General features: G+C 45.6%; 1 protein-coding gene across 5 annotated transcripts in view; it reads right to left on the bottom strand.

The window, feature by feature from the left end:
- Window positions 1-26,763, bottom strand: part of STAG1 (stromal antigen 1) — a 384,051-nt gene that overhangs the window by 74,715 nt on the left and 282,573 nt on the right. For all 5 annotated transcript variants that reach the window (XM_034781835.1, XM_034781837.1, XM_034781839.1 and 2 more), the window contains one exon: window positions 12,737-12,829. In XM_034781835.1, coding sequence (XP_034637726.1) covers window positions 12,737-12,829 — 93 coding nt within the window. The remainder of the gene's footprint in view (window positions 1-12,736; window positions 12,830-26,763) is intronic.

Genomic DNA, 26,763 nt, shown 5'->3' on the forward strand with positions numbered 1-26,763 from the left:
CTGGACCTTCTCCTTATGGAAGACAGTGTACGGGGATCCGAGGTCAGCGCCCTAAGCTCTGAAAGCCTGCAGGCTGAGGTGATATCTGAGAAAGTGGCGTTTTTGGTGGCTAAGTGGGACCAGGAGCAAGTGGCCAAGGGTTCAAAGGGAGGTCCCGTGAGGTGTGACAGCACCAGGTTCAGGTCCCAAGGAGGAACCGGGGGTCTAGCATAAGGGAACGCTCTGTCCAACCCCTTTAAAAACCTGGAAGTCATGTGGTGGGAGAACACAGACTGTCCCGCCACCGGAGGGTGGAAGGCCGAAATGGCTGCCAGATGCACCTTGATCGAGGAGGGAGCCAGCCCTTGGGTCCTAAGGGACAGGAGGTAGTCCAGGACCAGCTGGAGCGGAGCGGACGTGGGGGAGGAACCTCTCTCCCTTGCCCACGAGGAGAACCGATACCACTTAGCCAGGTAGGCCCTCCGTGTGGACGGCTTCCTACTTTCAAGCAGGACCCGTCTAACAGCCTCGGTACACCTCCCCTCCTCCGCATCTAGTCACAGAGCAGCCATGCTGTCAGGTGAAGTGGGGCCAAGTTGGGATGGAGGAGACTACCTGTGAGGGGGGGCCGCCAAGAGTTGCAGTAAGGTCCCGTACCAATGTTGATGGGCCCAATCCGGGGCTATCAGGATAATCCTCGCCCCGTCTGACTTCACCCTTCTGTAGGACCCTGCCTATGAGGGGGAAGGGCGGGAAGGTGTACATCAGGGGCCCCGACCAATTGAGCAGGAACGCGTCCCATCATGGCCCCATTGCCTTCTATCACCCTGGAGCAGAACCTGAGACACAGGTGGTTCTGGGCGGTGGCGAATAGGTCTACCTGGGGAGTACCCCACTGAAGGAAGATCCATTCTGCCACCTCCCTGTGCAGGGACCACTCGTGTTGTTGTGAGAATACCCTGCTCAGGCGATCTGCGAGCATGTTGCTCTTGCCGGGTAGGTGGAACGCTCGGAGGAGGATGTTGTGGGCTATACAGAACTCCCACAGGAGCTGGGCTTCCTGGCATAAGGCCTTGGAGCGCGTGCCCCCTTGCCTGTTGATGTAATACACTGCGGTGGTATTCTCCGTGAGGACTCTGACCACTTCTCCTTGTAAGCGCTGGTGGAAAGCCATGCATGGAAATACGCATCCTGGAGGTCCAGCGCTGCAAACCAATCCCCCAGGTCTAAGGAGGGAATAATAGAGGCTAGGGACACCATGCGGAATTTGTAATGAAGCAAGAACTGGTTGAGCTTCCACAGATCGAGGATAGGCCGAAGCCCGCCCTTCGCCTTCGGGATGAGGAAATACCACTAAGGCTAGAAATGCTGCAGCAAAGCTGGAGCACAAAGTTCTGACTACCTTCACTGGCGGCAAGAAGGAACCGAGGGTGGGGGGAGCACCCAGCCCCCTTTATGGCGCGATATGTTGGCGCCACTCCAGGGGTCACAGCGGTGCTCCCCCACTACGAATGCTGCTAAGGGAAAAACTTCCGGCACCGGTGCACGTGGTGGCATGCACACCTACTGTGGAACATACAGGAGCAATCACTTGAAGAAGAACTCTGCTCTCCTGCTTCCCAGTGACGATCTCGGGGGATCCGTTCATGAAGCCTGGACAGTAGTAAGGAGCAGTTCAACTATAATGATGGTAGAATGTGCCTTTGGACATTTAAAAGCTCACTGGTGCTGTTGGTCAGACCTCAGCGCAAACAACATTCCCATTGTTATTGCTGCTTGCTGTGTGCTCCATAATATCTGTGAGAGTAAGGGGGAGACATTTATGGTGGGGTGGGAGGTTGGGGCAAATTGCCTGGTGTCTGATTTTGAGCAGCCAGACACCAGGGCGATTAGAAGAGCACAGCAAGGCACGCTGCGCATCAGAGAGGTTTTGAAAACCAGTGTCATGACTGGCCAGGCTTCGGAGTGACAGTTGTGTGTGTTTCTCCTTGATGCCCCCTTTGTTGATTTTAATTCCCTGTAAGCCAACCATCCTCCCTCCTTCGAAATAAAGTAACAATTGTTTTGATACCATGCATTCTTTCTTTATTAATTAAAAAAAAAAACGAGATAACGGACAAGGTAGCCCGGGTGGGGTGGGGGAGAAGGGAAGGACAAGGCCACATTGCTTATTGTAGCCACACTAAAAATCAAACTGTTTGAATGACAGCCTTCTGTTGCTTGGGCCATCCTCTGGAGTGGAGTGGCTGGGTGCCCAGAGCCTCCGCCCCCCATGTTCTTGGGCGTCTGGGTGAGGAGGCTATGGAACATCGGGAGGAGGGTAGGCAGTTATACAGTGGATGCAGCGGGGGTCTGTGCTCTTGTTGGCTTTCCTGCAGCTCCAACAGACACTTCATTATGTCCACTTGCCCCCCCCAACAGATGCTTCATCATGTCTGTTTGCTCCCCCATTAGCCTCAGCATCGCATCCTGCCTCCGCTCTTCGTGCTCACTTAATTCTTTCCTGGCCTCTGCCACTGAAATGGCTCCATGCAGTAAGCTGTGCCTTATCAGTGCGGGAGGACTGCATGAGCTCAGAAAACATGTCATCGCGAGTGTGTTTTTTTTTCACCTTCTAATCTGCAGTAACCTCAGGGATGGAGATGATGGAGGAGTGCAGAAACATTCTACGCTCTACGATTCTGGGGGGACTGCATGGTCACCTGTGCTGCTGAGTTCACCATGCTGACAAAACAGGAAATTAAATTCAAAAGTTCCTGGGGCTTTTCCTGTGTACCTGGCTAGTGCATCGGAGTTCAAAATGCTGTCCAGAGCGGTCAGAATGGAGCACTCTGGGATAGCTCCCGGAGGTCAATACCGTCGATTTGCATCTGCACTACCCCAAATTTGACCCAGCAAAGTTGATTTTAGTGCTACTCCCCTTGCCAGGGAGGAGTACAGAAGTCGATTTTAAGAGCATTTTAGGTCGACGGAACAGGGTTGGTTGTGTGGACGCATTCATTTTTAAATCGACCTAACGCGGCTAAATTCGACCTAACCCTGTAGTGTAGACCAGGCCTTAGACTCCCTGCCTTGTTCCTGATCCTGACTCCGGTTCCAATTTTTGGCTTGGCTTCTTGACCCTGAGTTCAACTTACCCTTCAGATTGGTGTCCTGATCATGACCCTGGTTCTGACCCTTGGCTTGGCTCCTCAACCTGGATTCCAGCTTCACCCTCAGCCAGTACCTGACTCCTGGATCTAAGCCCACCACTACTCTGAACTGCCACCGCAACGACCAGATAAGGTCCTGCTCTACCCACTAGGCAGGCTGCCCATGCTCCAGCAGCTAACAGTTAGTAACTCTACTTTGCATAAGTGCCGTGTGGTGCCTGTGAACATTCAGCACCTGAGCATCTATAAGGGAGTGCAGCTTTTCAACCACCTCTGTTCCTTTCTCCTCAATCTCAGGGTCTAAGAATAAATAGAGAACCTAAGGAATAAGGGAATATTGGTGGGTAGTTTGAATAGACAGAGATGTTCCTAGAACAGCAGCACTTACAGGTTAGTAATCTTTCTTTCTCTGGAAATCTCTGTATGGTCCCACTCAAGGCAATCTGGAAGGCATACTTCCCAGGGGAAAGTGGGTTGAAGAGTTCTCAGCTGAAAACAATGAAGAGTCCGGTGGCACCTTAAAGACTAACAGATTTATTTGGGCATAAGCTTTCGTGGGTAAAAAAGAGAAGGGAGTTACCCTACACGTGGAGAACCAGTGTTGACAAGGCCTTGCTTCAAAAACAGACTTCAAAGAGAAACTGCAGAGCAACAATTCATTTGCAAACTTAACACCATTAATTTGGGCTTGAATAGGGACTGGGAGTGGCTGGCTTACTACAAAGGCAATTTCCCCTCCCTTGGTATTGACACCGCCTCATCAATTATTGGGAGTGGACCACATCCACCCTGACTGAATTGGCCTTGTCAACACTAGTTCTCCACTTATAAGGTAACGCCTTTCTCTTCATGTGCAAGTATATTTATGCCTGTGTCTGTAATTTTCACTCCATGCATCTGAAGAAGTTGGGTTTTTACCCACAAAAGCTTATGCCCAAATAAATCTCAGTCTTTAAGGTGCCACCGGACTCCTCCTTGTTTTTGTGGATACAGACTAACACAGCTACCCCTCTGATACTCGGCTGAAAAGAGACTAAAACAGCTCTGCTGTTTCCAAGCAGGAAGCCAAATCCAAGCCCCAGTTCAATAGACCATCCCTATTCAGTGCAGAACTTGCGTACAGGGCCCTACCAAATTCATGGTCATGAAAGAAGCGTAACAGACCATGAAATCTGGTCTCCCCATGAAATTTGGCTATTGTTGGTGGAACACGGTATTGCCACCCTCACTTCTGTGCTGCCTTCAGAGCTGGGCAGCCAGAGAGCGGCAGCTGCTGGTTAGGTGCCCAACTCTGAGGGCAGTGCCGCTGCCAGCAGCAATGCAGAAGTAAAGGTGGAATGGTGTGTGTGGGGTGGGGGGGGGGGCAATATTTTTTTTTGTGGGGGGGTCATCACAGCCTGAAATATTTTCAAAGGGGTCCCAGAAAAAAGTTTGAGAACCCCTGATTTAGCAGACTCCTTTATCCAGGTCAACTTATAAATGTAATTGTAGTACAACACAATACTTGTTGTATATATACACACTGTAGGAACACATCTGCAAAATTTGCTATTTATGCTGTGACCAACCTACAAATAATGTGTGATTTCTTCAAGATTTAAGTAGATCACTACTTATGAATGTGGTTAAATCCAATTGACTTCAATTGAACTAAAGATTGTGGTTAAAGTTAAGCACATGCATATGTGCTTTGCTGGATAGAGATGGACTTAAACAATGCTGAAATGCTTTGTTGAATAAGGCCCCCAGTGAATAGTGCTGGTGGGGTATGCTATAAGGCCTAAAGGAGCTGTAAGGTTAGCCAGGGTATAGCACAATTCAGTACACACTGTAATCCACTTAGAGAGCCTTTGGAGAGAAGTGACATTCTCTTGACATTGCTCTCCATAGCACACAAATAATCTGAGGGATTTCTTACATATGTAAAAGATTTACATAGAAGTTAACTTCCATTTTAACATATAAGCCATTTGCCTTACTCTTCTCTGGGGGATGTGATGGGGTAACGCTCTGTCCCAGTCCTCTGATGCCCCAGAAACTGCTCAGATCCACTTTCTTTTAGTGTTCAGTCTGTATTTTATTCTAAATCCTTCCAACACCAGTACAGTGAAACATCACAGTTTTAAATCCTTTCATCCCCTCTTTCCCAGGGCCCTAGGAGGAAAAGAGATCTCCCCCTCTAGGGATCGCTTTCATTTCAGGCTCAACTAGCCATGTCCTCTCCTATTTTGTAACAGTTCCTTCCTAACTTTTATCAAGTTAGCCAGCTGAGGGCTAATTAGTTTCTTAAATCCAACCTCTGCTTTTGATGAGCTAATTGTTCAATCACCCATCTCTAAGGGAACTAACTGAGGATACAGTGATCAGAGTGCTGACCCATCTGTCAATCGTCAGTGCTCTGTCACAAGGGGGATGTGGTTTAGAGAATGATACTGGCATTGAGAGACTCTGGTTTATGTAGAAATCCCAGATATAATTGTTAATGAAGAATCATCAGTTAGTGTGGGTGTTTCTATTGGGGTCCTCCAGGGATTGGTTCTTGGCCCAACACTATGGAGTATTTTTTCAATGAGCACTAGAAGAAAGTATAAAATCATTGCTGATAAAGTTTAGTGGAGTGGTAAATAATGATAAGACAAGGTCACTATATAGAGTGATCTGGATTGCTTGGTAATCTAGATGCAATTAAACAACAAATATGCTCAAATGTATGGTCCTACATCTAGGAACAAGAATGTAGTCACACTTACAGGATAGGGGACTGTATTCTGGAAAGTGGGGACTCTGAAAAGGGCTTTGAGGTAATCTAAGAGAACAAGCTGAACATGAACTCTCAGTGCAATGCAGTGGGCAAAATAGGTAACACAATCCTTGGAAATAATAATAGGGGACTATCCAGTGGGAGTGGAGAGGTGGCATGATCACTGTATATGGAACTGGTGAGACTACTACTAGAATATTATGTAACTATGTTCGGTTCTGATGCCCACACTTTTAAAAAGGAAGTTGAAACACTGGAGAAGATTCAGAGACAAGCCACAAGAATGATTTGGGGCTTGGAAAATGTGCCTTGAAATGAGAGATTAAAGGATCTCAATCTATTTAATTTACCAAAGAGACGATCTGAGGTGACTTAATCACAGTATATAAGTACCTACACATAGGGAAAATACCTGATCATAGATGGCTCTTCAAAGTAGAAAACAATGATATCAAAAGATCCAGCCTGGAATTCAAAGATTACAAAAATTTCAAACTAGAAATAAGATACACATTTTAGCAGTGAGGGTAATTAATCACTGAAACAGCTTAACAAGGGATGTATTGAATTCTCCATCATCTAGAGCTTTATCAAGACTGGATATATTTCTATAAGGCATGGTCTTATTCAATCACAAGTTGTTGGGCTAAATGCAGGAACACAATGTGTGAAAACTATGGCGGTGTTATGAAACAGGTCAGACTAGATGACAGTCAAGGTCTGGCCTTAAAATCTCTGACTCGAAGGGAAATACAGCCATTAATGCCTGAAGCTCACTCACTCTTCTGGTGCAGCTGATAGTCACAGTGAAGTGTTTTTAGAGGTGGGTATTAAAAGGTGTACTCCTTAGGGGTTTGAAAAGATATCCCCACAGCTTTGTGAGGACTAGTTTCAGGTCCACTGGTGAGTGGCATTTAAATTGATCCTTCATGAATCTAGAGACAGTAGATAATTTGAATCTGTCCCAAGGAATATGACAGGCCAAGATGTCTGATAGATGGAACATGACTGAAGAGACCAAAAGCCCAGAGAACATGTGGGCCAAGAGACAGTCAAAGAGCTGAGGGACTGGTGCTGAGTCACACTAAATGCTATCAGCTCTATGTTTGTGCATACAATTTCGTGGTAGTAGGTTTCCTTTTCTGTAATAGTATACCCTGTACCACCCAGAGCAAATTAAATCACTGGTCATCAGAGTTCCATGTCTGAAGCTGTTAGATGGAGAGATTCCTGGGTCAGTCCATTCTGTTTTGTTAGCAGGTCTGGGAATTCTAGAAGATGGTAATAAAAATACACTGACTGTTCCAGCAAGTCTGAAAACCAGAATTGTTTTATCTATGTTGGCACCACTAAGATGACAAGACTGATGGGGCTTGGATCTTTTTGATCATCATGGGGATGAGTGGAATTGGTGAGAAGGACTACAGCAGGCCTCTGCTCTAAACCAGCAAAAATGCATCTGTAATGTACCCTCTATGTGGCAAACAGGGAAGAAGACTAAAAGGAGTGTTTGTGAGTAGCCTCTGTGGGTGCTGTGCTTGGAGATAAGGACTTAGCTAACTGAGAATTTGGTCTGTTTGTTGTGTCTCTGAATAGCTGATCCCTCCCTTTAACATGGGGATGGTGTTAACCAGCTAGACCAGGCATATAGGCCATCTGCAAAATGAACACCTGAGCAGGTGAATGGGGGAGCGGCTAACAGTGGAGTGGGAGGGAATTTGCAGGGGGAGTTTTATAATGTGCACTCACAACCAGAGTGCCCCTTAGTGTCAGGACAAGGAGTTGCATGGACTCTTCCTCTCCAGTGCCCCCTTGTGTTCTGGTTCTGCAATGGTCTGTTGCTTCTGTGGACTAGTCCTCTGGCCAGGTCAGCTCTCAGACCAGACCGCTTCTGGGGTCAACATAAATAATAATAAGTCTCAATTCAAAATAGCCACCTGGGCATTAAAATCCATAAAATAAATTCTAGTCCTTCGCAGAGATTCAAGGCCAATGTTGTCAAGGTGAGGCTCCTGACTGGGCAAGGTATACCTGAGTTAGTGCAGCGAGAATGTTCCTTCCCTTTCCTGGCTTAACTCAGAATACATCCCTAGTAGAAGCAGTCAGCCCTTTTTATCACACATGCTGGGCTCTAATTGGCTTCTGCCTACTCCTGGCCCTTCTAGGTACCACAGGACCAACTCTGGTTCTGCCTGTAGCTGATCATGGGAGGCTTCTCTAGACATCCCCTGGAGATGTGAACTCCCTGCTCTTCCCTACCAGCAGGACACCTTCTTAGGGTGGGATGTGCCAAGGAGATGGGGCCTCTGACAGCAAGTAGTGAATGTCTAGTACACTCTGTCATCGGGAGGTTAGACACTTTTCTGTCTAGTGTACATGTACACTACACCAGAGAAAATGGTCAGCAATGGAAAAATTATTGTGACTTGCAATGGATGGGATGTGCTATGTTCTGCTTCCTGCCAGAAGATAATTCCTGTGCCTGAAGTGCAAGTTAATGGATAAAATGGAAGAAAAGATTCATGTTCTTGAAGAATTATAGAGCCTGCACTGCATCAGAGAGGCAGAAAAGTTCTTGGACAACTGAATTATGCATCGCTACTACAGATCCAGCAAGGAAAGGAACAGGATGTAAGGGAGCAGGACAGAATAGAAACTAGAGTGGCAGTTCATGGCCACTTGAGGAAAAAGCAAAGGGAAGCATTCAACATGACCAGAAGCAGAAGATGGGCAGTCTGGGACCATGCAAGGAAAGAGAAACAGGAGGCATTCTACTCATCTAACATATCCCATCATTATCAGGTACTCAGCATGGCAGCTGCAGATATGTTTCTGAAGATTTAGCCAGAGGAAACAAACAGGAGTCTGCATGGGCTACACTTGAGGATGGACATTCAGCCCAATCGACAAGGATGCCAAGCATGCCCAGGAGAAGATTTCTGACTGTCCAAAGAAGACAGACAATTCTCAATGGAGGCATGACATTAAGAAGAAGGGACAGAACCTTCTGCAAGTGACAAAAGGATGGTGTGCTGTCTTCCTGTAGTGAAGACAAGATAAGCAAGATTGGATGCGATCCAGAAGACAGTGGGCAAGGCTCCACCTGCTTATGTTATATATTGGTACGAATGAGAACTTCAAATGACACTTTGCAGATCTTCGAAGACCGCAGGGATCTCGGAAGGGAGCTGAAGGAGAGGAAAGTCCAGGTGCTCTTCTCTGTGATTCTTCCCGTTACAGAGCAAAATCAGACAGACAGACGATACTGGAGTGAACTGTTGACTAGGTAAGTGGCTAGGTAAAAGTAGAGGATTTTATATATGTGGAACTCTGTGTCACCTTTTATGGGGAGAGGACAACATGTGTGTCACAGATCTGGTCGAGCTCACGTGGCTGGCAGCCCAGCAGACGGCTGTGCGGGGATCTGGATCCTCACGTGTTTTAAATCCCTAGAGTCTGAACAGAGTCCAGGCACTATCCCAGTCTTGGGGCCCCTAGGCACACACTCAGAGTGAAGATTCTCTAACACTCCCATCTGAGAGTTGCAAGCACAGGATCCAGCTGCCCAGCCCCTGGAACCAGCACTGACACCTCAGATTCTGCCTGCAGCTTAAGCACAGCCTCTGCCAGAATTCCACTGAATGTGTGAGCCTACTGGGTTACAGTTTAAGTCTCTTTGGAGCCATGTGGTAGATGTAGCCCAAAACAAACTCACACTTTGCAGACATTTAACACATCATTGTGTTTTATTTACTCACCTGAGAAATACAAAGATCCCCACAAAAATAATAAACCCTACATGCAGTTCCCTCTCTCTAGTTCACCCTTCCTTTGGGGGACCATCTGAGTTCAGGTTGCCAGCCCTTCTCCCCCCTTACCTTCTGCCCAGCTCTTGCAGCAGCTTCCCTCATCTTAAGCTGATAAAAATAACCAGAGAGAGAGAGAGAGACCCAGTAGAGCAGCTTTTGCCCTTTATAACGTTGCAGTCTCTCTGTCAGGTGACTCCATTTAGCTTCAACAAGTGATCCTAGACTCTTACCAGTTGACTTCATTGCTAGGCGATGGTCCCCTGATAAACCAGTTCTCCTGGGTGGGAGCCAGTCTTTTGTCTAGAGTTCAATATGTCTCCACATAAGTCAATATACCTCCTTTGTTAACCTTTTGGAATTCTAGGCCAACATGGAGGCAACAACACCACAAAAAGGTAAAGAACCCCATATCCAAAATGGAGTTTGCAGCTTGGTAAACATACATATATAGAATTCATAATCTCACACACAATTCATAAATTGTGCAGTCTTATTCCCCAAATCACCACAGTATGGTTTGGATTTAGTAGATGGGGAACCAAGGATGATGGATTATTCAGGAGAGCATTCAACTAGCAACAAAAGAGAAGAGTATTAAGGGGGAAGCAAAATGCAAATACAAAAACACATAACTCAGACTCGAGGTATCGTGAATGTAAAGGATCAAGGTGTCAAGGGCTAAAGAAAAGAAATTCTTTAACTGTCTACATAGCTATGCTAGAAGCCTGGGAAATAAACAACAGGAATTAGAAATACTCATTTTTTAAAATAAATTTGACACAAATAGAAATCTGGTGGGATGAGTCACATGACTGGAATGTTACAATCACTGGATACACCTTATTGGGAAAAATAGAGCATGCAGCAGGGAGGGCAATGTCACTGTACATCAAAGATACTAATAGCAGCTTTTGACTAATTCACAGTTCTGAACTGCAGGACCTGGAATGCTTCTGGCTTAGAGTTCCAAATGATAAAGCATAAAATCAGCTAAACATCTGTTTTAGACACCAAATCAGACTAGACAACAGGATGAACAGCTCTTTAAACATCTATTTTTAGTGTGTAGAAAGAAAAACTGAATTATCATGGGGGCTTTCAATCTGGGGGACATATGGTGGAGGATTCATGCTACCACTTGTGATATGTCCTTGGAGCTTCTAAAAATCAGTGCTTTAAAAGTGCCAATTTTCCAAAGTTGAAAACAATTATGAACAAAACTGACTTGGAGGAGAAATTTAGACAAAACAACATGAATTATAATTTGGAGTTGTTTAAGAAAACTATCAGATACACCAAAAAGCCCACAATTTGACAATTACAAAAGAAGACTTTTTTGATTTAAAATTATTGTAAAAAGCCATCCTAGATAAGAAGAGGAATGAATGCAGTAATAAAATTCTATCAATCAAACAAATGGAAAAGGGGGAAGTTGACAGCAATGACTATAAATTAGTAGTTATGAAATGCAAACAATTTGATAAGGGAAGCTAAAGATATTAGTGAAAAACTCCATGGCCACTAGGGTTAAGGACAATACAAAGGAATTTTAAAAAGATATCAGGAACATAATCAGGAAATCCTAGCAATGGTACAGCTCTATTACTAGATAAAGATGGTAAAATTGTCAATGCTGATGCAGAAAATGGAGAAGTGTTCAATAAATATTTCTGATCTGAATTTGAAAAGAAGCTGGATGACATTCACATCCTACAGTGATAATGAAACATGTTTTATGTCAACAGTAACTAGGCAGAATGTTAAACAGCAGCTACTAAAGTTAAACATTGTAAATCTGCAGAATGGGATAGCTGTACCCAAAAGTTTAAGAAGAATTGGCTAAGGAAATCTCAGAGCCGTTGCTGTTTAACAAATCCTGGAACACTGGGAAAGTTTCAGAGAAATGGAAAAGAGATAATGTGCAAATATTTAAAAAGGGTAAATGGGATAATCTAGGTAATGATAGGATGGTTAGCCTCACATTGATCTTGGGCAAGTTCCTGGGAAAGCCTTCAGGAAAATATTAAAGGATAGCAACAAAATTAATGCAAACCAATATAGTTTTATAGAACATAGATCTTGTCAAGCAAACTTTATATTGTCTTTTGATGAGATTTCACAAAATATTGATGAACCCTTATATCTATCTATCTATCTATATATAGGCCAATTCTGAGAGGAGACCCTTCCAATATCTAATACATAGTAATGGGCAATTACACTCAACTATGAAAATCTGCTGCCTACCCATACAATCATAATGCATGCGCACACACAGAATTTCAACCAACCTGGCAAACAGGGAAAGAAAAGCAGTAAGCCCTGAGTCTCAAGGAAGTGAACATTATGAGAACCAGAAAATTCCCCAAGTATGAGTTTTTGAGTTAGGAGCTAACAGGAAGAGACACTGACTGGATATATCAATTTTGAAAAAAAATTGAGTTTTCCTTAAGAAGAAATGGCTGTTTGTAAATAGAAAGACTGTTGCAAAACAACATCTGAGATCACTGATTCAGTGTCCTCCAGGGTATTCCTATACCATACTGGCAATAAAAGAACTGCTATGGAAGACACTGGTTCTCCTGTTGGGGAAGCGTGCAGCATGTCTTACTAGAGCCAATGGCTTGCAACTTTAGAAGTATCAGAGTTCTCCACTCTCAGATTGGCACAGACACAGAAGTGAAGAACTGTCACAGCATGTACCAGTGGGATATTGCATTTTGTTGCATTACTGGGGCAGCATAATGTGAAACAGTGTTAAATATATACACCACTAAAACACTACATGCCAAATTAATCCCTGATGTAAAGTCATAGTCTATGGTGCAGGATGAATTTGGCTCTAGATGCATTATGCTGTGCTCAGAAAGAGTCTGTATGAATATATTTCTATGGACAGTTTGTTCGGTTTATTAAAAGGAATAACGCAGAAGATTGTTTCATCACAAGACTGATCTAATAAAAGCCTCTTCTTGACTCTTGCTATGCTTAAATGATCAAACTTTTGTAAAGAACATGTGACTGTAATTCTTTACCTGTTCTTTGACTGGAGTGTTGACATTCGATAGGCACTGCTGGCAGACAGCCAGAAAGGATTTCACAGTTTTCCTCAATACCAACAAGTCCTCCTGAATAAACATTAAAAAGGGATAATATTCTTTAAATATTAGCGCACAAAAACATAAGATCATGAGAATGGCCACACTGGGTCAGACCAATGGTCCATCAGTATCCTGTCTTCTGATAGTGGCTGGTGCCACATACTTCAGAGGGAATGAATGGAACAGGGCAATTAGTGAGTGATCCATCCCCTGTCATCAAGTCCCTGCTTCTGGCAATGAGAGGTTTAGGGACACCCTGCTACCTATTAATTATATTGGGTGACCCCTGGGTCCTTGTGTTACGTGAAGGAGTAAATAACATTTCCTTATTCACTTTCTCCACACCAGTCATGATTTTATAGCCCTTTATCATACCCACCTCAGTCATCTCTTTTCTAAGATGAACAGTCCCAGTCTTGTTAATGTCTCCTCATATGGAAGCTGTTCCACACCCCTATTAATTTTTGTTGCCCTTCTCTATACTTTTTTCAATTATAATATAATTTTTTTGCGATGGGGTGACCAGAACTGCATGAAGTATTCCAGGTGTGGATGTCCCATGGATCTATATAGTTGCATTATGGTATTTTTCTGTTTTATTAAATATCCCTTTCCTAGTGTTTGCTAACATTCAGGCTTCCTGCCTCTGATTATTTAAAAAAACTTTTTGCATTAGTTTTTGGGTCTTTTGGTAGTTGCCCTTCAAATTCCTTTTTGGATTGCCTAATTATATTTTTACACTTGACTTGCCAGAATTTATACTCCTTTCTATTTTCCTCACTGGCATTTGACTTCCAATTTTTAAAGGATGTCTTTTTGCCTCTAAACACCTCTTTTCCTCCTGCTTAACGATGGTGGAATTTTTCTGGTCCTCTTACTGTTTTTTCTTTTATTTGCAATATTTAATTTGAACCTCTATTGTGGTGTTTTTAAATAATTTCCATGCAGCTTGCAGGCATTTCACTCATTTGAGTGTTCCTTTTAATTTCCATTTAAATTAGCTTCCCAATTTTTGTGTAGTTCCTGTTTTTGAAGCTAAATGCTATTATGGTGGTTTTCTTTGGTATTTCCCCCTATTTATTAATAATATATTAAGCCCGGATTCCCAATCTATTAATAATAGATTGCCAGGACAAGCAAAATAAAAGAGGTGACAAATAATTTCACACACATTCAAGCCTACAGCTCTCCAAGCAAAAATGGAGAGGCAATGAAAAGAAAAACAAGGAGCTCTCTGGAGAGGCACTGTCTGTGTTTCACCTAGCACAACTGGCACTTTGCAAAGGGGTCTAGGTACCACTCTGATAATAAACAATAATAAGAATATACTATCATCACACCCAAGATATTTTTAAAATACAGATACCAGTTACAATTCCTTGAATTTTAAATTTGGATTTGAATTTTAAAAGTTTTCAAACAAAAATTTAAGACAACAAAGTAAACCTACATGGTATTTATCTAGAACTCGGTACCAGGATAATTCAACATGAAAAGAAAACTCTGTTGAACATCAATAAACATGCATAAAGTCCAACAACATCACAAGGTCCTAATAATCTGCAGAGAGGGGAGCTAGAAAGGCAAGCTTGCTTTGTAGAAAAATCTGCAGACGTACTAGTCCAGGAACAGGAAGTAATGACTTGGGGACCAGAGAGAAAGAGGTTTGACGGACTGGAGAAAGGAGGATTCACTGGGAATAAATGGTGCATTGGGAAGTGTGTGGGTAACTGATGGATCTGGGGGACATCTGATGGAATTATAGATTTGGGTGATGGGAAAAACGGTTACCTACCTTTCCATAACTGTTGGTCTTCAAGATGTGTGTTGCATATGTCCATTCCATTGTAGGTATGTGCATACCTCATGCACAGTTGTCACAGGGTTTTCACTCAGCAGTACCTGTCAGGGCAGCATGAGTGCCCCCTGCCTTGCGCCAGTGCATGTAGTTATAAAGGGCCCCATTGCCCCCAACCCTCCTCAGTTCCTTCCTCCTGGAGAGACTCCAATGGAGAGGGGAAGGAGGGTGGATGGTGGAATGGACATGTGCAACACTCCCTGAACAACAGTATTTATGGAAAGTAAGGTATCTGTTTTTAATTCTTCAAAAGTGATGCACATGTCCATTCCACTTTAGGTGACATACAGTTCGAGATGGAGGTAGGTTCGGCGTCTACTTGAACAGGGATTGTAGGACCACCAGTTCATATCTGGCATCATCTTTAGACTGAGGAGCGATGGCATAGCGGGAAGTAAATGTGTGGATCGAAGACCAGGTTGCCTCCTTACAAATGTACAGGATGGACATCTGGGCCAGAAAGCCAGCAGAAGCTGCCTCTGATTTAGTTGAACGAGCCCCCGCTTTAGATGGAGGTTCTGTACCCGCCAAATGATAGCATAGATGAATACAGCCTGTAATCCAGAAGGAGATTCTTTGAGTAGACACTGAGTGGCCCTTTATTCTGTCTGAAATTGCCATGAATAACTACAAAGCTGATCTGAATGGTTTAGTCTGATCCAGATAAAAGTCCAAAGCCCTTCTAAGATCAAGAGAATGCAGTTTCTCTTCACATCTACTTGAATGACGCTTTGGGACAAAGGTTGGTAAATTAATTTCTTGATTAATGTGAAAACCAGAAATCCACGTAGTCAGGAGCTTAAGGTGAGGCCATAGGAAGACTTTATCATTGAAGAAAACTGTGTAGGAAGGTTCTGACACAGCTCTCCTACTCTCCTGGCCAAGGTAACTGAGACCAAGAAAGCCACTTTCATAGATAGATGTAATAGGGAACAAGTCGCCATCAACTTTGTTAGAATGAAATTCAAACTCCACTATGGAACAAGGCTGTGAACCTGTGGGTATAATCCGTCTAAACCCTTTAGAAATCTAACGGACAACAGTTAGAATAGACTGATCTGTTATTCACTAGAGAGTGGAAAGCTGACATTCAGGCTTCCTGCCTCTGATTATTTAAAAAAACTTTTTGCATTAGTTTTTGGGTCTTTTGGTAGTTGCCCTTCAAATTCCTTTTTGGATTGCCTAATTATATTTTTACACTTGACTTGCCAGAATTTATACTCCTTTCTATTTTCCTCACTGGCATTTGACCTCCAATTTTTAAAGGATGTCTTCAATTCAAGTGAATTTTGACGGACTACTGAAAAGCCCCGGTTGTTTCAGGAACAGGACATAGTCTAGGATATGAGGAATCCAAGCTTGTGCTGGGTGATGTCTCTTTGTATAGACCGAATGGAGAATCTCTTCCATTTTGCAAGGTAAGTAGACCTGTAGACTGGGATAGAGAAAGTGATTGTTGTCCTGGGAGATCATGTCCACATCTCTTGGGAGCAGCATAGGGGCTTTGACCGATATTGCTAGTAGAGATTAAAACGAATGTTGGTGAAGCCATGCTGGGGCTATTAGTATGATGTGAGCTCCATCTTGTTTGATCTTGGACAAGACCTTTGGCAGGAACAGAACTGGAGGGAAGACATACAGCAGGCTTTTTGACCAATTCAGGAGGAAAATAGCCTGGGGTCATTGTCAGATGTTACCCCCACAAAAAAAGATGACATTTCTTGTTTTCTTTCACTGCAAATAAGTCTACTCAGGGAGTACCCCACCATTGGAAAATAGTGTTGGACACATCTGGCTGAAGGGAGTGGACTGCAAACAATCTGCTCAGGTGGTTTACCAGGGTGTTTTGAACCCCCGGAAGGAAGGCTGCTTTGCGGCTGATGGACCTGGCTATGCAAAAGTTGCAAAATGAGAATGCCTCTTGACATAACTTTGTCAAATGGGCTTCCCTGCTGCCTGTTTACATAAAATGTATATGTTGTGTTGTCTGTGAGTAATGACAGACTCTGTGGGAGGAATGCCATAGAAGCCAAAAGGACTGCTCAGAGTTCTTTGATATTTATATGGAGAGCGAGATCCTGGAACAACCAAACCCCATGAGTCTGAGGAGGGCCTAAGTGAGCTCCCCAAACTAGATCCGATGCATCTGTGACTAAAGTAAGTGTCCATTGAGGAGCAAAGGGAACTTCTCTGTAGAGAGGCGAATCTGTGCCCCTCTTCCTTCTGCCCCGATGACCTTACAAACCAATCAGGGATGCTTCAGGTTGGTACAATCACCAGTGCACTTTATTTGTAGCCATTTCCCACCACCACCTTACTATCTATATACAGGTTTGTTTCACAGCCAGGCTTTACAAGCAGCAGACCAGGGCCACCCACCCCATTCTGCCTCTCCCTTTCTCCCCCTCCCCAGCCTTTTTATAGCCCCTGTCTAATTAGGCTGGCAGCTGTTGCTGGTTGCCAGACAGGCACAGGCCTATTCAGCCAGCTCCAATCTACTCCCCTTAATTGGGGCTGGCATGGCAGGGGGCTGATTAAGCACTCCTTACCCAGCACCCTGTTACACACCTCCCCCATTAGGTAACCGCTAGGTTTGTTCTCCCCTGTCCTCTCCTCCCTCTACCGCTGGGGTCACTTCGGGGGAGTCTCGCTTCCCATTGGGCGATCCCCGGGGTTGTCTTTGCGGCATTTGTTCATCCCCCACCCGCAGACTGTACACTGTGTAGGGGGTGGATGGCTCCACAGCACCGCTGCCACCCACAGGTCGTCCACACCAATTGCACTCCCAGGTTTGAACTCCCTGCTTCTCCCCCTTTCCCTGCAGCAGGGGATTGGGGTCAGTCCAAATTTCCCCCAGGACACCCAGGGCCTCAGGTTCTTCTAACCTGTCCAGTGGGACTGGGGTCCCTTTGCCTGGGAGATGCATTTTGGGGCACTCTTTTGGACTCCTTTCCTCTACTTCCTTTTCTTCCTGATTTGGGCTCTGTTGTCTATGGTTCTTCTCCATTCCTCCCCGAGAACCTTGGTCCTCCCCCTTACTTGGGTTGGTTAGTGTAGGGAGCTCCACTCCCTTCCTCGGGGTTCCTCTCTTTTTCCCTACTGTGGGTCATCTCCCACCTCCTCCTTTCCCTTGTGGAAAGGGGTCCCAGTCCGTGCCCAATACCACCGGGTATGGTAACCCCTCCACTACCCTGACCCTTTTCCAGCAAAACCTGCCCCAGGCTTCCAGGGGCACATAGGCCATTGGGCAGTGCTTCCTATCTCTGTGGACGTCCTCGAGTTTCATCCTCGCCCCAGGGATAAACCAGTGTGGCTTTACCAGCCCCCTCTGGATGAGCGAGCAGGCTGAGGCCCTGTCCACCAAGCTCCTCTGGGGCTTCCTCCCCACTCTCACCAGAATGGTGGCCAGTCCTTGCCTCTTCCCCTGCCCTCCAACGTTCGTCCAGCCGCAAAACTTATCTAGGCTGCATTCCATTTCCGGGCAATCCCCCTTTTTATGTCGCGGTCGTCAGCACTGACAGCACACGAGTTGTCCGGGGTGACTGGGGGCTCCTCTGGTATCCTCCTTCGTCCTCTCTGGGCCCTTCCTAGTGGGGTTTTCTTGGTTTTTTTCCCCCCATTCCAGGTCCCTGCATGTCCGACCCTTCTTCCGGGGAAAGTCTGCTTCCACACATTCCTCGGTTAATTTGACCACTGCCTCCACTGTGTTCGGATGGTGTCGCCTGACCCAGACTCGCACTTTCTCGGGGAGGCCCCGTAAAAATTGTTCTAGGACCAATCCATAATTTCTCCCACTGTTTGTGTATCCGATCACAGCCGAGTGGCCCGTCCATCAGCTTCCAGGAAAATGTCCGGGGCTGCAACCCCCACATCCAACCGAAACTACTGGAGGTATTTTTCCACCAATAGTCCCACCTGGTCTAGGATGGCCACCCTCACCGCCCCATAAACTCAAGGCCATATAGGCCGCTTGAGCTTTGCCGGCCAGACAGGGAGCCAGCCCTTGGGCCCAGGTTGCCCTATCCCATCCAGCGCCCATTGCTAACTGCTCAAAGGTGCAGAGGAAGGTGTCTGGGTTATCGGTGGGGCCCATTTTACACAGTCTCAATCCCAACGCCCGGGGACTCACCCAACCCCCCATTGTGGAACGCACCAGTCTCTGTAGGAGCTGCTGCTGCACATTGGCTTGCTCCCTTATAAAGTCCTGCAGGCTTTTCTGCTGTTCTACCTGCCAGGAAAGTAAGGCCTGCCCCTCTAGTTGATGGGATTGCTGGAAAGCTTGCAGCGCCTTTTGCATCTCCTATTGCTGCTTCGCCAGCCATTGCAGGATCACTTCCATCTCCGGGCCGCCACGCCCTCATCCTAACTTTTAGTCTCAGACAAACCCCCATGTGTAGCGAGGCGCAGCTGGACCCCTCTTGCTTCTGTCCCTGCTGCCCCCACAAACCAGTCAGGGACGCCTCAGGTTGATGCAATCACCAGTGCACTTTATTTGTAGCCATTTCCCACCACCACCTTACTATCTATATACAGGTTTGTTTCACAGCCAGCTTTACAAGCAGACCAGAGCCACCTGCCCCTCTCCCTTTCTCTCCCTCCTCCCCCAGCTTCCTTCCTCCCAGCCCTTTTATAGCCCCTGTCTAATTAGGCTGGCACCTGTTGCTAGTTGCCAGGCAGGCACAGGCCTATTCAGCCAGCTCCAATCTCCCCTTAATTGGGGCTGGCGTGGCAGGGGGCTGGCTAAGCATTCCTTACCCAGCACCCTCTGTCTCACCCTCCCCATGGAATACATTTTCTTGCCAAAGAGGTCGAGTTCCTTCCTCTTTGGAGTTCAGGCCTGATGTCCCTGCTTCTTCTTTTCATTCACGGCAAACACTACAAGGGAACCTGAAAGGGGGTGATTGTAAAAATGTTCATAATTCTGTGAAGGGACATAATATCTCCTTTCTAGACTCTGGGTTGGCCTCCTTTATAGGAACTACCCTAGAGGGTCCAGCAGAGGTCAAAATGTCCATCAATCTGTGTGATTTTCTTGCACTGCCTTGGGCTAGATATCCAGAACTGCAGCCATTCATTTTAACAAGTCCTTGTATGCTCTGAAGTTGTCTGGTGGGGACAACGCAGACTCTGCAAATACTGCCTCATCTTGCAACAAAGAGGAAGAGGCCTGCGGTTGTTGAGGTGGCCCTTGTCCAATTCTTGCACAGGAGAGTCCCAAGTAATTGATTCCCCTTGCATGATTCTGGTACCCGCAGAGAGGGATGGTATCTACTAGATGCTGTAGAGCATGGGGGAAGCTCCAAGAACTCCAGAAGCGTCACTGGTATGGTGGTAGAAACCAGCTGTGCACTGCCATTGATCCTTAGGTTGAGATCTGGAACCATTTGGGTAGACACCCTTCTGGGGTTGCTCCTGGAGGCAAGAGATCCAACCTCAGAATGTGAAGAGGATGACAAGTCCACTTTCTCTGGCCAATGGTGCAGCTGACAGTGACAGTACCGGGAGACCGGTTGTGAATCAGGCGATGGTGAAACCATTGTAGGCTTTCCCCTGGATGGAATCCGCCAAGACACAGTAGCAGCCACCAGTACTGACGCAGGCTGGAGGATCCAACATGCCCACTCCCTGGGCTGGGTGGGAATCTTGTCCCATAGGTGAAACTGTTACTGACAAGAGTTCTGTAGTTCATGAGCAGTCTCAAATGCTTTGTGTGTAGATGGTACTGTCAAAGGCTTCTGACCCTGCAGCACCGGGATTAGTCTCAACAGGCCCTTCCAAGGTGCCGAAGGCAGCAATCCTTCTTTGCAGGAGGATGTGCCGGGCGGTGCCTCTTCTTTGAGTACCCCTCAGTGTCCTTTGCAGTACCCGGTGCCTTGCCTGCAGACCTAGAAGGCCCTGACACTGAGTCCTTCAAGGACTTACAAAGTCTTTTCTTTAGTACCGGTGAGCTGGCTTGCCTGAAGACTCAGCTACAGTGAGCAGAGCACTCCTGACTGACTCAGACATGCTTTGTACCTATTCAGAGCCAGAAGGTTCTGAGGGAGGGTGAAGCGCAGAATCCATAAGCAAACATCTGAGCCTAGCCCCCCTGTCCTTTTTTGAATGTCCCCCTGACAGTACTGCTGAGGGAAAAATCTCTGACAACTGCGCATGAGGTGTGCACACACCTACAGTGGAATGGACATGTGCAATCACTCAAAGAACTGACAGATTTAGAAGAAGAGTTGTGCACTTAAGCTGTGGGGTTCAAGTTTTATCCTTTTTTAATACTTATTTTTCAGGACTAACTAAGTAAAACAGTAAAAACATGCTTGTTGACACTCTCAAGTAACTACATTGGTGAGGCAAGATTTCCCTTCACAAAAGCCGTGTTGACTCTTCCTCAACATATTCCAGCCACTGGATCTTGATACACTTTGCTAAAGAGCCTTCTAGTGTTAGGTATCTTCTGCCTGTGTAGTCTATGATCAAGGTGTTTCTTCACATTCTCTTTGGTAAGTAGAGTGAGCTCCACGACCACAAATTATTTATGAAATATTATCTGAATCTTTTCCAATTTTTCAATAGACTTTTTAAAGTGTGGATACCAGATTTGGACACTGTATTCCAATAGTAGTCTCATCAATGACATATACCAAGGTAGCATCACCTCCTTGCTCCTACTCAGCATTTCTCTATTAACACAGCCAAGTATCGTGTTAGCCCTTTTGGCCACTGCATCACTTTAGGAGCTCATGTTCAGTTGGCTAGCTACAATGGCCCCTAAAACCTTTTCAGAGTCACTGCTTCCAGGGTGGAGTCCCCTATTCTTTGTGACCTACATTCTTGTTCCCAGATGAATGTTCTTGTATTTAGATGTATTAAAATGCGTGTTATCTGATTGCATTCAGTTTCTCAAGTGATCCACATTACTCTGTATCAGTGACCTGACTTCAACATTATTTACTACCAATCTTTGTATCATCTGCAGTCTTTAAATGACTTTTTATTTTCTTCCAGGTCATTGATAAAAATATTAAATAGTATTTGGCTGAGAACAGATCCCTGTGGATGATGGTGGTTCTCCATTTACAATTACTTTTGAGATCTAAGAGTTAAGGACTTTTTAATCCTTTGAATACGGACCATAGTGAGTTTGTATAATCTTATAGAAGCCATAATACATTATATCAGTATGATTATCTTTAACAGCCAAACATGCAATCTTGTCAACAACAATATCAGCTTCATCTGTTTTCCATTAAATCATATTTATTGGTATTAATTTGTTTCTGACCTTTAACTATTTATTGATAGAGTACTGTATCAGCCATTCCATGATTTTGCCTGTGATTAATATCAGGCTAACCAGTCATTTGTTACTCCGGTCATCCTGTTTACCCTTTTTAAATATTGACATAACTGACTGTTTTCCAGCCCTAGCTTCCATAACATACTTTATGAGTTCAGTACAGAGACTGAAGATTATAATTAACATTTGTCTACTATTTCCTGACTTTTCAAATTGAAAAAGAAAAGTGAAAAAAAGATTTCTCCCCTTTCCTTTTTTGGCTGCAAAATGCAATAGAATAAATAATGTCTAGGATTTAGTTTTGTTAATTTTTCTGTTTTTTTTTCTTTTTTCCACTCTATAACATTTTCCTCAAGTTTGGAAAGTTACAGAGCAACAAAAGGAAAACTTTGTAACTTTTCCGAAGTTGGAGAAGTTTTGAAAAGTTACAGCGTAGCAAAAGGAAACATGAAAACTTTAAAAATGAAAAAGTGAAGGAAACCTCTGGACTTCAATCTATTGTACTCAGTGGCAAAAGCTAAAAAAAAAAAAAAAAAAAAAAAAAGGGCAAAGAAAAAGAGGGGGAAACAGGAGGAGGTCAGTGTGAACTAAGAAACCTTTAGTGCATGGCAGCTGGGTCCACACAGACAGTTACAGTATGGCGGCTAGTCTCACTGCTTGCTGTGAACTGTTTGTATAGACGAGCCCTAACACAGTCTAGACACAGTCTTACCAAGTGGATACTAAATGCTAAAGAATCACCTCAGAAATGAGTTTCAATAAACAATTGAGAATGCTTCACAAATGCAAATGAAATACTTTGATCTTCATCTTGAGATGCTCTCATGCATTCACTAGTCTGGCCCAGTCACCAGGAGGACACTACGCTGGGCAAGATGAACAGCAATTATGTATTATCAACATATTAAACCTCTCTCTTAAATGGCTTTCTTAATGACCTTGCACACCCATTGAATAAGATAGGTGACAGCACGGAACTCTGTGGTAGTTCACATGTGGGCTCTCGGTGCAGAAAAGCAATTGCCCATACTACTCTCATCCACAGTGTTGAAGGCAGCTGATAGATCAAATATCAGTCTGGGCACAAAAATCTTTATCCAACATTAGGTGAGGAGCATTGATCAGCACAATAAATACAGTCTCTGTGCTGTACCCAGATAGGAATCCTGACTGACAAGGTCAAGATACTCATAGTTGTATGATCACAACCTTTTTCATATTTGTAACCAAAATTGGAAGTTTAAATTTGGGTTAATGCTTAGCAAGATTCCCAATGTGAAAAGATGACTTTTTGAGCAGAGGCCAAGAGTGAGTCCTTTAAAGAAGTGGTTCTCAACCAGGGGTACATGTACCTGGGGGGGTACGCAGAGATCTTCTGGGGGTACATCAATTAATCTAGATATTTGCCTGGTTTTACAACAGGCTACATAAAAAGCACTAAAGAAGTCAGTACAAATTAAAATTTCATTCAGACAATGACTTGTTTTTACTGCTCTGTATACTACATACTGGAATGTAAGTACAATATTTATATTCCAATCAATTTATTTTATAATTATGTGGTAAAAAATGAGAAAGTAAGCAGTTTTTCAGTAACAGTGTGCTGTGACACTTTTGTATTTTTATGTCTGATTTTGTAAGCAAGTAGTTTTTAAGTGAGGTGAAACTTGGGGGTATGCAAGATAAATCAGGCTCCTGAAAGGGTTGCAGTACTACTGCTTTAAAGCAGCTGGCATCCTGCCTTCCTTAAAGGAAACATCGACAACCCCATCAGCAAAAAGGAGAAGGATGCAGCACACAATATGTGGCATAATGTTCTACTAATATGTCCAGAACCTCGTGAGTGACAGTGGTCTAAACCCAAGCAGGAAAAATCTATCTAGGTACCTATATGCTCCCTCTTCACTGTAGTGACTGAGGACCTCCCAATTAAATAAAAACTACAACTACCAAACATTTTTCTCTCTTTCCCTTCCGGTAAAAGTAGCTTGAAAACTAGAATATGTTTTCTGCCTCATCCCTTGTCTCCTCCACATGTGTGTGAGGATTACATGAAGACATATTGTGGTAACACAAGTAAATAGGTTTTGCATTTAGTTTTGAAAGCTGTGAGGCTAGTGACCATTTTTCTGTCTCTGAAAGTGAGTTACAAAATTTGGGTCCCACTCTCAAGAAAGTTCTGTCTTCTGTTGGTCATAATTCTGGTGGAATGTAGCTGTTGTAGGAAGTCATGGTCAAGAAAGAAGAGATGATCTCTTAGATTTGGGACAATCTGATGGATCATTCTGAATACCATGACAAAAATTGAATTTGGCTCTGTAAGTGATGGGGAGCCAACGCAGAGGGCAGAGCAGAGGCAATATGTTTATAGCCATCTGTGTTACTCAACAAATAGGCTGCTGCATTTTGTATTAGTTTAAGCTTATTTAGTCAGTTTGGCTTCATTCCCACTATAAGGAGTTGCAACAGTCAAACCTGGAAGGTCACAAATGCATGCACTACTATGACCAGATTTGTAACTGACAGGATGGAATTGGATTACCCATCAGAAGTGAATAATCTCTAACACACACTGATCTGTGGTAATTCCAACCCATAGCAAAAAGAACATGAATCAAATGGCTCCCACAATGAAGGAAAGGCAGACATACGGAAGACTGGATTTATACTCAGTCAGCATACCAAATCTCGAGCCTGCTACACAAACTAATGGATTAAAAACTGGCTGACTGATAGGTCTCAAAATGTAACCGTAAATGGTGAATTGTCATCAAGTAGGTCTGCTTCCAGCGGGGTCCTGCAGGGATCGGTTCTTGGCCCTATACCATTTAAAACATTTTATCAATGACTGGAAGCAAACAAAATCATCACTGATAAAGATTGCAGATGACACAAAAACTAGGGGAGTGGTAAATAATGAAAAGAACAGGTCACAGATTCAGACCGATCTGGATCATTTGGTAAACTGGGCACAAGCAAACAACATGTGTTTTAATACAGCTAAATGTAAACCTAGAACAAAGAATGTAGGCCATACTTACAGGATGTGGCATTCTATCCTGGGAAGCAGTGACTCTGAAAAAGATTTGGGGGTTGTGGTGGACAATCAGCTGAACATGAGCTCCCAGTGTGATGCTGTGGCCAAAGGAGCTAATGCAATCCTGGGATACATAAATGGGGGAATCTCGAGTATGAGTAGAGAGGCTATTTTACCGGTTATTTAGTATTGGTGTAACTACTGCTGGAATACTGAGTCCAATTCCGGTTCTCCCCGCCCTGGTATCCTGCTTCCTACTCCAGCCCCCTTCTTGGGCTTCTCCGTGTTGGAGGGATCCCATGCTAGCTTGTTCAACAGGTAGTGCAGCCTGGGTTCCCACGGTACCCTACTGAATTTGGGATTTTGTCTGGGTCCCTGGTGTATGTTGCTGAGCTCAGGACTCTGTTAGGATCTCTACAGTACCCCACTGAGTTTGGGATTCTGTTTGGGTCCTTACAGTATCCTGATGAACCCAGGGTTCCGTTTGGGTCCCCTCTGTACTCTGCTGAGTATGGGACTCTCCTGACCCCAAGGCTCTGTCTGGTTCCTCACTTTATTCTCCTGTGCCTGGGATTCAGTCTGGGTCCCTGCTGTATCCTGCTGCACCTGAGGATCTGTGTGTGTCCCCACTGTACCCTGCTGAGTTTCCGCTCTCTCGACCTGGGCCAATTCTTGTGCAGGGCCAAGCATTATTTCCTCTGTCCCTTGGCTCCCACCTGCACCCAGACCAACTCTTTTTCTAACCCAGAGGTCTCAAACACGCGACCTGTGGGGCTATTTCCTGCGGCCTGCCAAGTGGCCCGCGCCTGCCCCCCCGGCCTACCTCCAGGGCAGGGGTGGGCAAACTACAGCGGCAGGATTGCCCCCCTCGAGCCCCGTGCCGCTCCCTGAAGCAGCTGGCATCACGTCCCTGCGGCTGGGGGGGTGGGAGGGGTGGAGGAGGAAGGAGGGGGAGAAAAAGCAGAGGGCTGTGTGTTGCCCTGGCTTCCAGGCACCGCCCCCCTGTGCAGCTCCCATTGACCGGGAACAGGGAACCACAGCCAATGGGAGCTTCGGGGGAGATACCTGCAGGCGCGGCAAGCAGCATGAGGAGCTCTGCGTCCCCCTCCCGCAGGGGCCGCAGGAACATGGTTCCAGCTACTTCCCAGAATGGAGTGGGGCCGGGGCCGGCAGCCTGCCCTGGCCCCGGTGTGCACTGCTGCCACCCTGGAGCCCAAAGCCCTCCTGCACCCCGTCCCCCAACTCCCTGCCCTGAGCCCCCTGCCTGCATCCCACACCCCTTCTGCACCCCTATCCCCTGCCCTGAGCCCACTGCCTTCAACCCAACCCCCTGCTGCACCCCAACTCCCTGCCCTGAGCCCCCTGCCTGAACCCCAACCCCCTGCTGCACCCCAACTCCCTGTCCTGAGCCCCCTGCCTGAATCTCAACCCCCTGCCCTGAGCCCCCTGATGCATCCCACACCCCTCCTGCACCCCAACTCCCTGCCCTGAGCCCCCTGCTGCACCCCACACCCCAACCCCCTGCCCTGAGCCCCCTGCTGCATCCCACACCCCTTCTGCACCCTGAGCCCCCTGCCTGCACCCCAATTCCGTCCGCTCCCTGCCCCCAGAGGGTGCATGAGGGGTGTGGCGGGGGCTCAGGACAGGGAGTTGAGGTGCAGCCGGGGATTGGGGTGCAGGCAGGGGGCTCAGGGTGCAGAAGGGGTGTGGGATGCAGCAGGGGGCTCAGGGCAGGGGGTTGGGGTGTGGGGTGCAGCAGGGGGCTCAGGGCAGGG

Source organism: Trachemys scripta, chromosome 9 (assembly GCF_013100865.1).
Source record: "Trachemys scripta elegans isolate TJP31775 chromosome 9, CAS_Tse_1.0, whole genome shotgun sequence".
Lineage (NCBI taxonomy): Eukaryota > Metazoa > Chordata > Testudines > Emydidae > Trachemys > Trachemys scripta.